The 17,350-nt window shown below is 38.0% G+C and overlaps 1 protein-coding gene across 6 annotated transcripts in view; it reads right to left on the bottom strand.

Annotated features, from left to right (window-relative positions):
- LOC131432461 (uncharacterized) overlaps window positions 1–17,350 on the bottom strand; it is a 567,367-nt gene that overhangs the window by 121,095 nt on the left and 428,922 nt on the right. For all 6 annotated transcript variants that reach the window (XM_058598750.1, XM_058598753.1, XM_058598754.1 and 3 more), the window contains exons 17-19: window positions 8,606–8,759; window positions 8,348–8,546; window positions 8,075–8,280 (exon numbers count right to left, since the gene is read on the bottom strand). In XM_058598750.1, the coding sequence (XP_058454733.1) occupies window positions 8,075–8,280; window positions 8,348–8,546; window positions 8,606–8,759 (559 nt within the window). The remainder of the gene's footprint in view (window positions 1–8,074; window positions 8,281–8,347; window positions 8,547–8,605; window positions 8,760–17,350) is intronic.

Below are 17,350 nucleotides of genomic sequence, written 5' to 3'. Positions count from 1 at the left end.
TTATAAACTGGATGTGAACAGTATACCGGATTGGTTTGTACAAGCTTATTGACGACCTTATTGAGATGAGGTAAGGATGTTTAATTATCGCTGTAATACAAAATCTAATAATAACAGAGACCGTCTGTTTTGAAAAAGAATTTCAAATTTTAGTTAGCTACTATTCAACTCACATAAACTCCTTTTTACGAACCAGTGTATTGAAAAGTCTAAGAGAAATGTAAATGTAGAATGGAAAATGCGAAGACTCATTCAACTATCACTAATCCGCCGTGCATCTTTTGTTAAAATTTCCTCTCCCCCACTAACGGCGTTCCTTGGCCGCTTCGTTCTCCCAGCAGCGATCACCACTGTCACAACTTGTAGAGCCGCGTGTCCGTACGGTGTGCGGGGGTAGACTGGAAAGGCGATTCTTATTGATTCTATGATCGATAGAAGGAAAATTTGGATTTCACTCGGTTTTTATTATTGACATTTTATACGATTTGTATTTATTTCTTTGGAACTTGTTTCTTGTTTCAAGCCTTTCAGACTATAGAAGCAAACGTGATTACACATTCAAATCCACCTCGAAATGTAATTAATACAGATATTCCACGATCATTTTTTAGATTTATATTTTGCTTTAACTATACGTCTTTATGGTAACTAGATTTAGACGTCTCTGTTTTTACCACTCCCACTTTAAACGAAACTGGGAAGTAAAGTATTCTTCGGTATTACATTTTGGAATAGTTTCTGCGCTTGAATTATGTAACTATTTCCTTAAAACAATTTTAAAGGTCCAACTTCACGTGCTTAAAGACTGTCCCAGAAAATATGGACGCAACCAAAAACCTCTGCCATTTCTCAATGGTTCAGAATCTGTCAATTTTTTTTGCTGTGTCCTGTTGTTTACACTCTTCTCTAACCACTTGTGCAGTTGTTTATTTGTTTTCATTAGTTTGTTTCGAAATGCGTGGACTTTCAGCAGAACAACGTCGAAAAATTGTGTACAAATGGTACACAGAACGCGGACTGTCACTGAGCAATATAGCAAAAATGGAAGGATTAAGTGAAAAACCCGTGTGAAATGCAATCATGAAGTTCGGTGAGGATAACACCTTTCAGGATAAACCGAAAACGGGTCGAAAAAAAGGTCCTGCTAACCCTCAGTTGAATAAACGAATACTGAAGTCGTTCGAGCAAAAGCAGCAGGTTTCAGTTCGAGATGTGGCCCAAAAAGTGGGCACTTCGAAGTCAAATGTTCTTCGTGCTAAAGAACGTTTGAATCTTCGAACCTATAAGAAGCAGAAATAACCAAAACGTGGTTCGAAACAAGAAGCATCGATCAGGCCGAGGGTTCGAAAGATGTACAATACGATTCTTGCTGGAAATTTGAACTGCATAATCATGGACGACGAAACCTACGTGAAATACGATTACAAATCTTGCCGGGGCCACAATATTATACGGTGCGAGAAGGGCAAGTGTTAAACCAGTTCGAGACATTGATTGAAGTCGTAAAATTTGGTGAGAAAGCTATGGTCTGGCAAGCAATTTGTAGCTGCGGTAAGATTTCGAAACCCTTCACCACCACTGCTTCAATGAACAGCGAAATATACATCAAGGAATGTTTCCAAAAATGACTTCTACCCATGATTCGAAGCCACAAGGATCCGTTGTCTTCTGGCCAGATCTTGCTTCTTGCCACTACTCGAAATCAACGGTAGAATGGTATACTACCTAAAATGTCACTTTCGTCCCAAAAGACATGAATCCACCAAATTGCCCACAACTTCGACCAATTGAAGAATTTTGGGCATTAACGAAGGCACATCTTAGGAAACATGTCTCGGCAGCCGAAACCATTAAACAGTTCGAAAAAGATTTAAAAAATGTGTCAAAACTTGTCGCCAATAAGTCTGTATGGAATTTAATGAAGAACGTTCCCTATAAGGTGCGCCAGCTAGTCTACAATGGCTAAGTAGCAAATGTTGAGAATAATATTCTGTTGTTGTAGTCTAATATTATCAGTATATCGAATAAAATTTGAATATCTAACACTTGTGAATTACTTACAGCGAAATCAAAGTGCGTCCATACTTTCTGGGACAGTCTTTATCTGCACTGTTGTAACCCTTATCTGAGCTGACATTACTGTGAAAACACCACTTTATTTATTTTGCTTAAATTTACCTGCGGACCAAAACCTAAAGCTTTTCGTATTATGCCATTAAATGCCTTACTCTTCACTATACCGAGCCGGGTGTCAATTGAAAGTGTAAAAACTAGCCGCTTAACCTTTTGTGGGAGCAAGTCATTTCGACGATAATCGTTTCGCCGAAGCGGACATTTCGCCGAAAGGGTTATTTCGCCTTATTTCGCTTATTATCCGGAAGAGTTGTTGATATCGCGGTAGATGACGTCATCCGTGCTGGGTTGTAGGATAGATGGCAAGTGACATTCAATCATCTAGGGTTTTGTCCTTGCTAAGATGGTTGCAGTTCAAAAATTGTGTCCAATATTGAGGCTGTTGAAAGTTGATTGTGGAATGTGCTGAGTGGGGTGGTTTTCGGTCCAAACTTTTTCGTAGAACGGTGGTAGGTTGCTGATGCCAGGCCAACGACGACGAGGTCCAGTGTTCGTTGTATGTTGACCGCTGATGGTGCGTGCTACTTTTTTCGTATTCACGACATCCAGTTATGTCTCTGACATTACTTACCCGCCTTCTTTATTAGTCACGTTTAGCAGACTCTCTTCTTATCACAATTCGAAACTGTTTTTCATACTTTCTAAGAGTCACATTTAGCAGATTCTCTTCTTAGCACGATATTGTACTCGAAATGGTATTACTTAAAAATGATTATTAACACATGAACGACGTTTTACTTTTACCGTTACTCGCACAATACATAATATTTTGTTTACTTCGTCTTAAGGGTTCACTCGACTATACTCTAAACTATTAAGACCGTGACTTGCGGCTGTTCTCCGCGAACTTTTTGAAGCTGACTAACTTGTCTACGGGCCGACACCCGAGACTAACGGATATTTTCCGCCAACTCTCTGAGACTGAGTAACTTGTCTACGGACCGACGCCCGAGACTAACGGATATTTTCCGCACACACTCTGAGACTGACTAACGACTCTTCCCAACTATGGGTTTTTAAACTCCTGGCATTTTCTTTCGGGTGAAGTCCGAGGATGTTAGTATAAGCTGAGCTTGCGATTATAAGTAGAAAGTTCATCCGACTTTCTCCCGAAGTTCTACCGAAAGCCAAGACCACTGTCACTATGCCAGTGGCAGTGACCAGTGCCCGTGAAAAGATTTTTTTTTTGTTACTCGTCGCATTTACGCTGACGCGAAGGCTTTCCTGAAAGGTGACGAGTTTTTCCTTCACGACTAGGTTGCTTGTTCTTGCAATGCTGCTCGTCGCGTTTACGCTGACGTGAAGGCTTGCCTGAAAAGTTACGAGTTTTTCCTTCACGGATTCCTACTTTTTCTACAATACTAGCAAATTCTAAGAGAAATTTGCTAAGGGCGCTGCATGAGTTTGGCACAGCCGACTTCGCAGTCTTTTTTAATGTTCTTAAAGTGATCGTTGAAAGTTAGGTTTCGGTCGGTCATGATACCGAGTATCTTGGGCAGGTGTTGAAAGCAGGCCCGTACCCAGAAATTCGTTTCGGGAGGGGCCCAAAGATAAAAAGAATAATGTTACTGAAGATTGCTGATATACTTAATTCTCGGTGTGCCTTTTACGGGTGATTTTAACAGACACTTTTAACTTCTCCACTGGAACTGTTATTGTATTACATTTTTTACGTTTACTGTCTTGATATTGCTGTAACACATGGCTGAGACCAACTAAATAATTATATATCTGCTTTTGATTCCCTTTGGGTACGTGACAGGTTGAAAGGGTATGTTAATGTTGTCCAGTTTAATTGGGTTTCCTTCAGCGACATGGTGAGAGTTGCAACAATGTGCAATGGCGCATTTCTGGGGTGCTATGGAGAATCCGACAGATTTCGCCCATTGTCTGATTTTGTCTGTTAAAATCACCCGTAAAAGGCACACCGAGAATTAAGTACATCAGCAATCTTCAGTAACATTATTCTTTTTATCTTTGGGCCCCTCCCGAAACGAAATTCTGGGTACGGGCCTGGCGTTGACCCTTATCCAAAGTTGGGTTGTGTTGGAGTCCGTTGAGATTCATTCTAAGAATCGGGCCCAGCTTGCCTCTTTTGCTTCTCGGATTGCTTTCCTGGCTTGGTTCCTTTTAGTTCTGAAAATATGTTCCTTGTCTTGTCGGGTTGGGTAATTAAATTTGGTTTTTTGTAGTGCTCGCAGTACCTTTGATGGCGTCGGTTACCTTGGGGCATCACCAGTGAATGGCTCGCTTCGTAGCTTTTTTGGTTTCGTGGGCGGCTTTGTTCATTATTAGGCCGAGCTCTGTGGCGGTGTACTCCCTGTTAGGCTCTATGTTGATTGATACGAGGCGTTCATATTCGGGCCAGTCAGCTCGTTCTGTGATCCATCGCGGTCATCGTGTCGTGTCGGGTGGGTGTTGGTTATGGGAAATGGTAATGGGAAAATGGTCGCTGTTGGCAGGATCGTCGAGCATAATCTGGCTACTGATGATGAAGCTATGGAGATGTCGATTGCTGATCCTGAGTTCCCGCGAGTGAAGGTAGTTCTGCCGTCGTTTAGTATTATTGCGTTGTGATCTTCGGTAGTTTCGATTATTTGGTTCCCTCGTTGATTGTTTTGTTGCGCTTTCCAACGTTTGTGGTGAGCGTTAACATCCCCTAGGATGAGAAATGGGGAATGAATTTCTTCGATTAGGTTACGGAATTTATGGTTTAAATTGGAAATGTTATGTGGTAGGTAAATCGAGACGACCGTTATTTTGAACGGATATGTGATCTGTCTAGCAACAGCGATCAGATCTGTTCGCAGTTGAATGGTGGTAGAAGGATTGTCCTAACGTACTCCCAGTCCGACGGATTGGTAGATGTTCTCCCAGGTTTTACCTTCCCATGTAATTGTGTCCGAGCCATGCAGTGGGGTTGGTGGAGTCAGAAAGGTAGGTCTCTTGTAAAGACAGACAGATAAGATTGGTATTAAAGAGTTTCGTAGCCCGTTAGTGCTCCATTGCAGTGCGAGTGTTGTTCGGGTTTGGATTGTTTTTGTTTTGTTTTGTAGAGTTAGTTGATCTTGATGCATGTCTTTATTTTTTTGGCGGGGTATTTAGCTTAATGTTCTTTTATTCGATTGTTAGGTCAAATGGATCGTCAGAATTGTGTTTGGTGTCCGGGTGTTGTCTTTGAGATTTGTCCATGTACTTGGTGGCTGGGTTTCCAGTGGTAGTTTCCAGTGGTATTTTTCTTTAGTTCGGCCATCTCAGCAAGAATCTGCATGTTACTTGTTTGGCTTTCTTGTAGCTCTTGTTTCAGTTTTTTTTATTAGAGTGTCTTTACTATTGACTATTTGTGTGATCTTTGAGCGAAATTGGTTCTCTTTCGGCAGATCTCTTTCTGGTCGCATGTCTTGCTGCCGTGACCGAAATGGCCACATCGGTAACATTGCAATGGGGCGAGATAGTACTGCCTTACTTCGGTGCGGATTAACCCGTTGAAGATTTTCTCCGGTAGTTTGGTGCCGGCGAATGACAGAATGAGTAGCGGGGTGTTGGTGAGTGTTCCATTGACAGTCTTAGTCATTCTCCGCACGTCGAAAACGTTTTGCGTTTTTAGTTCGGTTATCAGTTCTGCCTCTGAGAGGTTAATAGTGCCGACATCATAGATTCCACCTAGGACTCTATTAAGATTCGGGTGTGGTAAGACCTCGACCGAGTAACCATTTCCGAGGCTTTTAAGAGTCCTCAGTCTTGTGTGTACTGCGCTTAAGAATTTGTTGTAGTCTGCCCCCATTACTTGTTGTATATGTTTTTGGATAAGGAAAGGGTTGGGGGGGAGCGTGTTTATTTGGTTATCGTTGATTGTGGGTCGTAATAGTAGTATGTGTGTATTATCACCTTTTTGCATGAGGGGGAGGCAATGGATGGGGGTAAAGGGGGAAAATTGTTGAAGAGTGGGGGCTCTGGGTCTCCCATTTTGGTTTTGGTTTCTCGGATGTAGGTGTGGATTAGTTTACTTACTGTCACTATTTGTATGAGTGGTAGCTGAGTCCCTTAGCTCTAATCCGATTCCACTCGATACGCATGGTGGCTAGCACGTTCGCACTTTGATGAGTCGGCACTGTCGCCGACCCACTAAACACTCGTGAAGGTTGCTGACACGACGAAAGGCGGAGACCGATACTCGCACTACCGATCGCCAGGCACGAGTAAAACGATGTGGCGAAGTCGCATTCGATACTATTTTTCATTTGTACTCAATGATCTCTAAATACCTCAAACAGTTGCCTGATGTATACTCTAATAAAGTCAAATAAAAATAACATTAAAAAATCATTCAAGTCTTTCTGGATTATTTCAGAAGTACTATTGAATTTCAACAAAACAGGAGTAAACATTATCATTTTTCAATTGTTTTTATTTTAAATCAATTCCAATCACGATTTGAAGACTATTGTAGAATTCTGCGAAATGGCCCTTTCGGCGAAATGACCCTGATCCTTTTTTTCTGTCATAATTTTGATCGTTAATTATTCAAACATGTGTTGATGGATTGATATAATGAAACAACCAATCGATTCGGAAACTTTCATGTATGTGCAACATCCTTTCAGTATTCTAATAGCACATTGTTGAAAAATTGGTTAGGATCGACCTATGTTTTAATACCCAATCACAGAAGAGAAAAATTATGTCATCTTGTTGATTTTTCGTGCACGGCCGACGGTTTCGATGGTCTGCCTCTAGAATTTCATATAGCAGCGGAACGAAAGTGCTTGTATCTCGGTAATTTGTTGAAGAATTTGTAATATTTAGCATATGTGAAGTGCGGCGCTGTATGTTAAATATGTGTTCGTTTGTGTGTGTATTCACTGCATTGCAATTTGCTTCACCATTGAGCGATTGGGTTGCTAGGGTTACCACCATGTTAACTTCTCTAGCCTGGTAAACAAAATACTATTTGCATGTGAGCGGGGTGAATTGTTGGATGAGTTGAGGGAAACTGAAACCTAACATCAATGAAACTGTTGACTGAATGCTCAGCACGGAAATTCGAATAGTGCTTGAATTACATAATTTTTTTTGGACTGTCTTTTATTAAACTAAGCCCGGCAGCCCGGCTCGTTCAGGTAGTAACCCTATGAGTAGCAGAAAACGTTCAGGTAGTAACCCTATGGGTAGCAGAATTACCGTAATTGTAAACGATTCTCACCGGCTGATTTGAAGATGGAATTATATTATTTCTTGATGAACATTAGACTAGGTTGCGTTTGCGCTGGTCGTGAACAGAAATCTTTATTTACGAACGAAAGCCGAAGTTCACAAAAAAGCAAAAACTATTGTTATAAATACTTCTTGAACGCAGTTGACGATGATATATTAGTAACGTTAGTGTTTCTCAATTATTTGTTTTTTTTTTTAAATTTAAATCTGTTGATGAGAGAGTTACAAAATTGCATTTTTAATGTCATTATGTTCAGTTACGTCTCGCACACAACCCTGTAATTTTTTGAAACAAAAATCGAGAGAAACTTCGGGTGAAAAACATAAGTTCACCACGAGCTTCCTCGTTAACCTTTCGCTCACCGACTACGCCATAATCCGGATGACACAGAACCCTTCATGAGTTATACGAACGCGGTTTCGCCGAGTTGAAACCGTCAACTCACAGTATTTTGGTAACCGGGTGGAATAAACATAACATATAATAACAACATGTTTATTCTACTACCCCGGTCGCCAGCTGTTTGTGGTGCCTCGTACATATGAAAGTGCTATCGATATTAAAAAGAATATTTCCTATAACTGTGGGCGTTGCACGTATTCCTAAAAACTTATGAAAATTTTATCTCCGTTTTTTAAAATGTATAGTTTCGAAACATTTTGTTAAAGTTATAGTGGACAAATACTAAGATAATTTTGGTGAATTTTAAGCTAAAAATATATTCACCTTCTTTTAGGTAGCTTTCGTTGTAGAAATTGGGCATTTCCCATCCATCTTCTTCGTCGTCGTAATAATGTGCATAGGTGCTGTGATGAGAGGGAGCTATGCTCTCTGCGTATGGCGTGTGAGCTCCATAGTAGAAGTTAACTTGCGACCCCGTTTGATCGGCTGCAGGCGATAATATTTTTTTTGGATCACGTCGCTTGCTCGCTCTGCAATAGTAGTAGGAGAAGTGGCATTGGAATCTAAGACAAAATAGAATACATATATTTCACTTGCCTCGCACAAATCATCCAAATTAGTAATACAATCAGTATAATAAAAATCACGGTTGTCGCAATACCACCAGCGATGTAAGCGAATTCAGATCGTTCTGCGCACTTAACGCCAGTAAATGATCCTTTGCATCTACAAGATGGGATTCCTTTTATGTCTTTTACACAGAGGCCAGAATTTTCGCAGAAACCATCACACACATCTAATAATACTTAGTTGATTGTAAATCTGTTTTAGAATATTTGTTTTATTCTACTATACCTGTACAGTGCATACCGGTGCCATTGAATCCTGCTTTGCACTCGCATTTGAAGTCAAAAGAGTGTGGCATTAAAATACAAAATGCGTTGGGATCACAATGCTGCTGTCCATCTTGCACGTTCGCACAAGGATTCATACATTCAGTTTTGCTGATCTGAAATTAAAGGCAACATAAAATAATATCATTTAAATTATAATTATATGTTAAATTTTAAATTATATGTGTGTAACTTAACTCGAAGAAATTCAACAACTGAACAAATATGTTAGTAACCCAAATGTAAGAAATTATTAGAAGACTATTTTCAAAGTTTCAGAAATTGAAAACTTTGCGCCCAAAAAAAAAATTCGGGCCACCGTCAAACTGCAGGTAGAAGGCGGGCAATGTAAGTTTGGTATATTTTAATCCATATCGAAGTATTACTTCGGATAAATTACTTAAATTTAAATTAAAGTACGGGTGTGTAATGTCAGAGACATAACTGGATGTCGTGAATACGAATAAAACTGACATTCTTTCTTTATACTTCCGAATATAAATTAGTTGATCGATTGTGTGAATTGAGCAAGCTTTCCCCTTTTTCAATACTAGAATTTAAAACGATGCACCTAAACTAAAATACAGATTAGTTACATTAAACATTCTGACATACAATATAATATTACGAAACTTTATGATAAAAATGGTTGTTCTGAAAAGAACCTTTTATAAAGGCATTCGTGATGGAAAGTGACGAGTTAAGTTCGAATCTATTCTGAGTCAGTGCTATGCATTTTATAAAGAAAATCAGCAGAAAGTTCTACAACAAACTACAACTGGTTGACAAATGTGTAGTATACAGATTGGATTAATTTCGGGCATTCAAAAGGGCAAAATTATGTAGTTATCTAATATAGTAAACACTGTTTGGATATAAACGATATTAACCTGTTGCGAATTTCGCACTACGCAAATTACACAAAGTTTATGAAATTATTCTATAATTGCACTACACTGATGGTTTTAATTTCCGATTTACAAAAAAGCAATCTTGGTAGTTCTTTAGATAACGTTTGGAGTTATTAGAAGGGCTGATTATGCATAATTTTCCTAATTTTTCGTTGTATTTTGCTATAATTCAAACGACCAGTAGCAGGATGATGCAATCGATCTTCTTTAAAGGGAAACTGACTCTTCCATCTGTGCGTTTGAAATTTTGTACCACGAAAAAGGTCTGCGCTTTAATTTCCGACTACTCCTCCTGACGACAGAAGTTAAACTGAAAGCGCAATATATAAGCGTTTCGCGCTGTATATGTACTGGGTTTTTTCTTACTGTTATTGGTGAGAGAACCTCACCTCGACATCCAGTTCCGTCTGAAGCACTAAAAGTAATTAACGATTATCAATCAATTTTTACTTTTTATACTCGTTCAGTAGATAACCGGAACTGATACGCGCTTGACTATCTTAAAACCGTCGTCTGGGTGCGAAAAACGCAAGCAAGCGTGATGAATTTTCCTCATTATTTCCAAAAGTTTCAGAGAACTGTGTTCTTCAGTTATTTATGGTTATCTCACGCTGTTGGAAATTTAATCACAAATTCCTGATCATATTTCCGATAGCTTGTAGAAAAAATTATGTTGTTGGGTTAAGTACATCAAGAGATATTCACGATAAAGTTGTGCCCATTCTTGTGCAGGGTAAATTTTGAAAAAGCGCCCCATAGTAAAGTAAGTCATATTCACGACAAAATTAAACAGCAATCAACAAAGTCATTCAACCAATAACAATTTTTCATGCTTAGTTGTTTAAAGCCTTGTACTCATTTTAGGTTCGATAGAACTTAAATAAATCGTTGAAATGCAATTGGCGTAAATTTGTTCTTCAATATTTTGTTAAAAATTGCAAGATTGTTCTGTAGACACTAGATAAACCAAAAAATCTCAAAATCAATGTCTGGTGGCAGAAGCATATGGATATGGAATCTACTTCTTTACAAACTGCTACGCTTGGAGGCACGTGTATTGATCTCGTATTTGCTAGAAATATCAATGTAGAAAGCCGTAAATGGATTTCATCCTTTTGATCATAGGCATATTGTACCATTGATCAACCCAGCGAATTAATGTTTTCTTCATTGAAAGATTATAATCGGTTGTGAACGCTATACCTGCGCCAACCATATCAATATCTCATCCACGGACAATAGGTCAGCTTGAAAATAGATGACGGAAGTCAGTGGCATCCATCGGAATTCGAATTCAACTCGTCACTCTTCAACATGAACGCCCTCATATAAGACCATTATTTTATTTATAAAGAACCGCCATTATTTTATTATAAAGAACTATAAAAATTACTTCTATTAAATATTAATATTAAATTCTGTGTCAGAGTGTTTGGTGTAAATTATCTGCACTTCGGTGTAGATGCATCTTTTAAAATTCTAGTAGTGAAAAAGAGAAATGCACACGATTGATCAATTATGTCACACAATCGATCAACTAACTGATATGCGGAAGTGTGAAGGAAGCGTGCCTATTTTATTCGTATTCACGTCATCCAGTTATGCCTCTAACATTACCCACCCACCTCTTTTATTTTAGGGTGTTGTCCTACTGCACCTACTCCACAATTCCCTCCCCTTCTCGTCAGTAAAATTAGGAGAAGCCACGGCAAAGCGCGAATCTCCAAATCGTAATTGCAGTTCGGATCAATAACCGGTTCGTTTGGTTGGTTTTACAAATCTGAATATGTATTTCCATTTTTACTTATCTCTAGTCGTACAATTAACATATTCTAACCGTAACTTATCGTTTCCTATCGGACGTACCAGTAGCGGGAGAATTTGGAAAAGCCATAGAGAGGGAGAGGGTGCCATGTTAATGGAGAAGGACTGGTAAAAACGTTCACAGCTGTGGCTCAGCTGTGATGTCATAGATTTGGTTATCGACCTCCGCTTTATGCAGGGCAAGCAATCATGAAATGAAATTTGAGACCACAAACGAATGTGGTTAGTAGCATAGTCTATAGGAACGATTTGTGTTTTACTCTTCGTTAAGAAGTCTAAATGAGGCGAAAAACCTTCATTTTTGCGGTTTTTCTTTCAGAATTATCGTTCAACAAAATAAATTCAAATGTTTTGCATGATATAAAGCATCATCCGAACAAGTGAAGAGGTATTTTTTCGGACGATTCCTAAAAATCATGATTTGCTGTGTCCACTGTATCTCAGCGTAGAACAATCAGAAGTCAACAAATCAAAGCGGCAAAGTTAGAGTACAAGTTTCTCTAGACCCCAACGTTTCTGTTTGATTTATTTTTAATTTTTATTTATTTATTTATTTATTTATTTCGTCGAGCAAATTTAGACTACATATAAATTGTTTACAATGTTCACTTACATACTACGCATTATTTCTACGAAACTGAAACTTTATTTGATTTTTTTGACAAAGTAAGGTCAAGATGTTCGCAGTATTGATTGTAATGGCGCCTTATTTGATTGACTGGACTGTGTTTTGCATAATTCGCTCTAGAATGTTTTTCTAAAAATAATTTCTTGGAACGTAGTTGACGGCTAGGTGTATAAAAATTAAATTGCGATAATAACGGAGCTGATTTAATGCGTTGAGAAATAATGTCGCTGATAAAATAAAGCATTGCAAAGTCGCGGCGTTCTTCAAGTGTGTATATTGATGAGCATGCAGCGTGCTTCATATGATGCTAGAGGAAATGCTGTCCAGTTTAATTTACGAAGTGCATATAAAAGAAATTGTTTTTGTATCGATTCAAAGCGTTCTTCGTAAATAATGTTATATAGATTCCATACTAGGCTGCAATATTCCAAGATGGGTCTGACATATGTACTATATAGTAATTTTATAGTATATGGGGCTTGGAAATTATGACTGAAGTGTTTGATAAAGCCCAGCATAATGTTTGCTTTATTGATCATTGTGTTATAATGTTTGGAGTCCATGATTACACCTAAATCTCGTACAATTTTACTTTTTTCTACTATTTGATTTCCTAAAAATATGTCTACAGGATGGGTTTTCGTTTTTCCTACTGAAAGTTATTGAGTTGCATTTTTTTACATTGAGTTGAAGTAGACTTTTGCAGCAAAAAATGTGGAATAGATTGATTTCGTTCTGGAATATTACAGCGATTTTTAATGTCCAAGAAGAGTTTCATGTCGTCTGCATATATAAGCACTTTTAGATTTTTGAGTATGAAGGAAATGTCGTTTATATTTAAAATGAAAAGAAGAGGTCCTGGGTGAGAGCCCTGAGGTACGCCAGATGTTACATTAAGCGTTACATGTTTTGGAAGCGAACTACTTGTACACGATTCGTTAAGCATGATTCAAGCCACTCCAGAAGGCTATGTTCTATGCCATATGTTTGTAGTTTGTATAGAAGTAATGGTGTGTCAGTACGGTCGAAAGCTTTACTAAAGTCGATGTAAAGAGTTTCTACAGTTTTGAATTGAACCATACAGGTAATTTGCTGTTATGATTTTTTCTTCTTTTTTTCATGGGCAAAGTTTCGGTTAAATTTTGTTTATAATGTGATAGAATTTGTTTACTTCGACGTCGACATTTCATTCTATACTCAGTAAGTAGACGGAGCAGAAAATATGAACTTCTCCCGATATTGAGACTAATAAGTAATAATTTCTGCAGAAGTAAAGCAAGAGTTAATGGCAATGAGGACTCCACCTCCCGATTTTTACTAATTTCTGGGTCTATTTTTTCGGCAAAGGGCGTCATTTGTTCCGAAAATTTGACTGGTACAATTTGTTCGTACTTTCGCGTACTTGTTGTAAGCGACGGGTCCGCTCACTGGACAGATAGTTTCGATATGCGTCGAGGTCTCCATAAGTCCATATTCTTGATGAACTTCAGTGAAGATGCGCAGGAGATGTTCGCAGATACTGGAAGTCATTCGGAGACGAGCAGCATTTTTATACTAGTTGGAGTTTGTCCGTCGATGCACACGTTGGATTATTGGTCCTTCATGTATGCTAGAAATAGTCGCACAATGTTGAACATTTTTGGGTCGCGAAGTTTAGCTTTCAAGAACCGAAGGTCGCCATTTGAAGACTGTTCAGTCAGTCGCACAATAGGTGGCCGCATGAGGTCCAGTTTAAATTGACTGTCCTTCGTACTGTCGAACGAAATTGCGCCAGTGCAGTTGACTCCGACTGATGATGGTTCGGCGATGTTGTTTTCTGGGTGTTGGACTATAGATTTATTGTTGCTGCCTTCAGCTGGGGTTTTCCGATAAGAGTTGATTGGTTCGCTCTTTTTGAAAATTACAAATTTTGAGGTAATACTGACATTTGTACTTCGTTGTCCTGAAAATTGAATACGCGCTGCTGCCAGTAATTCCTTGTCCGAAGGTAAGGCATTTTGGATAACTGACGGTGAAGGTTGACTAATTTTATTGTTGTTGCAGGTGATGTTATTGATATAATTTTCGGTTTTTTTACTGTTGCTATTATAGTTTGTGTTGAAGTTGACGTTGTCATTTGTTTTGCTCTGTTTCTCATGAAGCCGGCGATTGCGCTATTTACGGTCGTATTTACTCCAATCACTCTTCCAGATTTTTATATTCCCGATGAAGCGCCAGCCATGCTCGTTGCAAGTGTCTTTTTTCTATTGGTTTTAGTGGTTTGTTTGCTTCCAATTCTTCAGCTAGAGTTTTAGACTGAGTGTTTACCACGTCTTTAGCGACGATATTCGAGATTGACGTCGAGATTGATTTGACTTCATCTCTCAATTCTTCCAAGATAGGATTGAATGCAGCGGTGGGGTTTTCGACAATTTTCGAAGGAAACATAAATTCTTTTTCGAGGAGAGAAAGACGCTCACTCTTTTCATTCATAATTTTGTTGCTGGATTTGTTCGATTTGCAGACGTCGCTTATGGCTGTATGCAGAGAGGCCTCGCATGACTGTATACGCTGACCTAGATTGCCGCAAATGCTATTGTCATTTTTGCTGATATTAAGAAATGATTGCTTGTTGTTCAAAGCAAAAACTATGATTTTTCACGAAAAAAATCGCCGTTTTGTTGCTGTAAAACCTCCCCAAAGTAACAAACAACAAAAAGAAAAACGTTGGGATCTGTTTTTACCTTTTTTTATAAATATAAAAAATAGGTATAGAATTCGTTCAAGCTTTCGAAAAATTTTCCGAGGCCCAGAGGGGCGAGTGTCATATACCAATCGATTCAGCTCGACGAACTGAGCAAGTCCGTATGCATGTCTGTATGTGTGTTGTCAACAAAGAGGTCGAGATCTCAGAGCTGGCTGGACCGATTTTGATCAAACTAGTCGCAAATGAAAGGTCTTCCCGTCACCCAGAACGCTATTGAATGGTTTTGAGATAGGATGTTTACTTTTTGAGTTATACAAAGTTTTATGTCAAATGTTTTTTGGCAATATCTGTCAAACTTGACCTTGAAAACAGAACATGTTCCCAGACTTAGATTCCGCACGGTAATAGCTATCCAACAAGCTATAGATTGTTCAAATCAGGCTATTTTCAACGGAGATATCGACATTCTTATGTTAGAAGACTTTTCCCCTTATTCCAGTAGAATTTTTTTTGCATAAAAATCTGTTTATTAATTTTATTTTTGTGTATTACATTAACATATAACAGTACAAGTGTTTTGACCCTTTGGCCTTTCATCTTTGTTGTTCATACGATTCGTTATTAATAATAGGGGTTTTAGTTACTCTTGTTTTACATACTAATGTTTAATCATAATATTTATTTTAATTATTTATAAAATATCTACCTATTTATAACTATCCCTAACCTAATACGTACAAATTTTGAATTATTTGTATTTCGGAGATTGAGCACCTCTCTCCAAATTCCCAGGGTGGCAAGTGAATTAGCGATTACAATTTCCCGGTTTTTCCCGGTTTTCCCGGTACGCGAGATAAAAATTTCCCGGTTTTTAGAACAGACACAAATAGCTTAGTTTTAAAATGTTTGTCTCATTCAAGCTTTTAATAGAAATCCCATGTCCAAAGAACACCGAGAGTTGAGAAATGAAGTATTTTGCGGGTATCTTCTTGGAACTACGTTTTAAAATCTCATCCACAGTTTGTTCAAACGTTCATCTTCTGAAGTGACAGTACCACCCTACTCAATGTATTCCATCTCTATTTTGTCTGTTACTTCACCAGTAACATCGATGTAACAATAGGATTAAAATAAGAAACATATCTGGCCAACGGTTATGAAAGCGATCAGTCTTGTATATTACGAAGGATTAGAGCTTAAATATACACCGTTCGAAAAATTCTTGTGATTTTACATGTTATCAGATGCACATAAATGGAGCGTCATATTTGACACAAATTTATATTCAAGAACATATAAAATTGTGTGATTGGAAAATTATATGGCTTCAAAACGAATGGAATAAAAATCAAAAGATAGACAGCAACTTGAACCGAAAAACATTAGATCACAAAGCACACCAGCCACAGAAGCACATATCTGCTGAGCTGTAAATCGTGCATATAAATTCATACAGTCTGATTTGTTGGCCGAGTGCAAATTACACTCGTAAACAGCAAATTTCTGTACGAATGGAATATTGCGTCATTTGAGAAGTTAAGTAGTTATAAATTGTATCGTTTGTAGAATTATGTCACCTGTGAAATTCATAATTTCTTTCTGTTTACTTGCAATTTTCTCGAAAAATCAATCAATTTTATTCATACTTCTTGCTTTCTCCAATAATGCTCTTAAGGTGAAATGTAGCGTCATCAAATGCGCGCAAAATTTTATCCGCTTCAGTTGAACGAACCGTCGCACAAAGCATACCAAGAAAAACGGCCACATAGAAACAAGAACTTTTTTCAATGATTGAGCGCAGTGGGTTTACCTCTCGTTATATTGGCTTGTAAAAAAGACGGGACGTAATGGATTTTAGAATTCTTCACACTTTGAATATATGCTGATTCAATCATCATTGTTAGTGATTACTCTTACACTAGAGCTATAAATCATGAGTAATTATGAATGATTAACATGAGGTTATATGTATATGTATTGACTAACTTGCTAACCATGTATATGCCTGATTTTAGTAGCAAGCATCGATTCTCCTTCAAAAGAACGGTTGAAGACAAGAGAACATTCAAGTATTTTCGATATCTTTGCCCGTCGTTCACCAGGCCCTTCCCGCCGATGAGATAGAATTTACGTAAAAGTTTTTTTCGAAAGCGACTTTCGGAATTGTATAGCATGATGACTCTAGAAATGTCTGTTTCAACGATAACGAACCGAAGACCAAACAGCCTCTGGCCTCCGGTGCCAGAAATCATCAATAGTTTAATAATTTCTTAGATTACATTATTGGAATACATTCCAATTTTAACTAATAGTTCATCATACCATGCAGTTAAAATTATTTAGTGAATCTTTTCTCAAGCACATATTTGGGGCACGAAATTGAATATAAAGTTATTTCGTAGTTCCTTATTATTCAATCGATTTTGAAAGCAAAATCAAGCGTTGATTCATTGTATTCATAATAATTGAAAAACCAATGAATTCCAATAAGTTTTCCATGCTGACTGGCTCGAAGCTGGCCCTCAATGTTTATCACATTGTTTGTATAAATGACAGCTACTTAGAAAATAAACGATTTTTTACAATACTCATTTTATTGTATTCAAGTCGTTTTTATTTCAACACAAAACCCAATGCTGCATAAATTCGCGTCATTAT

Source organism: Malaya genurostris, chromosome 2 (assembly GCF_030247185.1).
Source record: "Malaya genurostris strain Urasoe2022 chromosome 2, Malgen_1.1, whole genome shotgun sequence".
NCBI lineage: Eukaryota > Metazoa > Arthropoda > Insecta > Diptera > Culicidae > Malaya > Malaya genurostris.
Note: the sequence above shows the minus strand (reverse complement) of the source record. Positions and strands in the feature narration are given on the sequence as shown.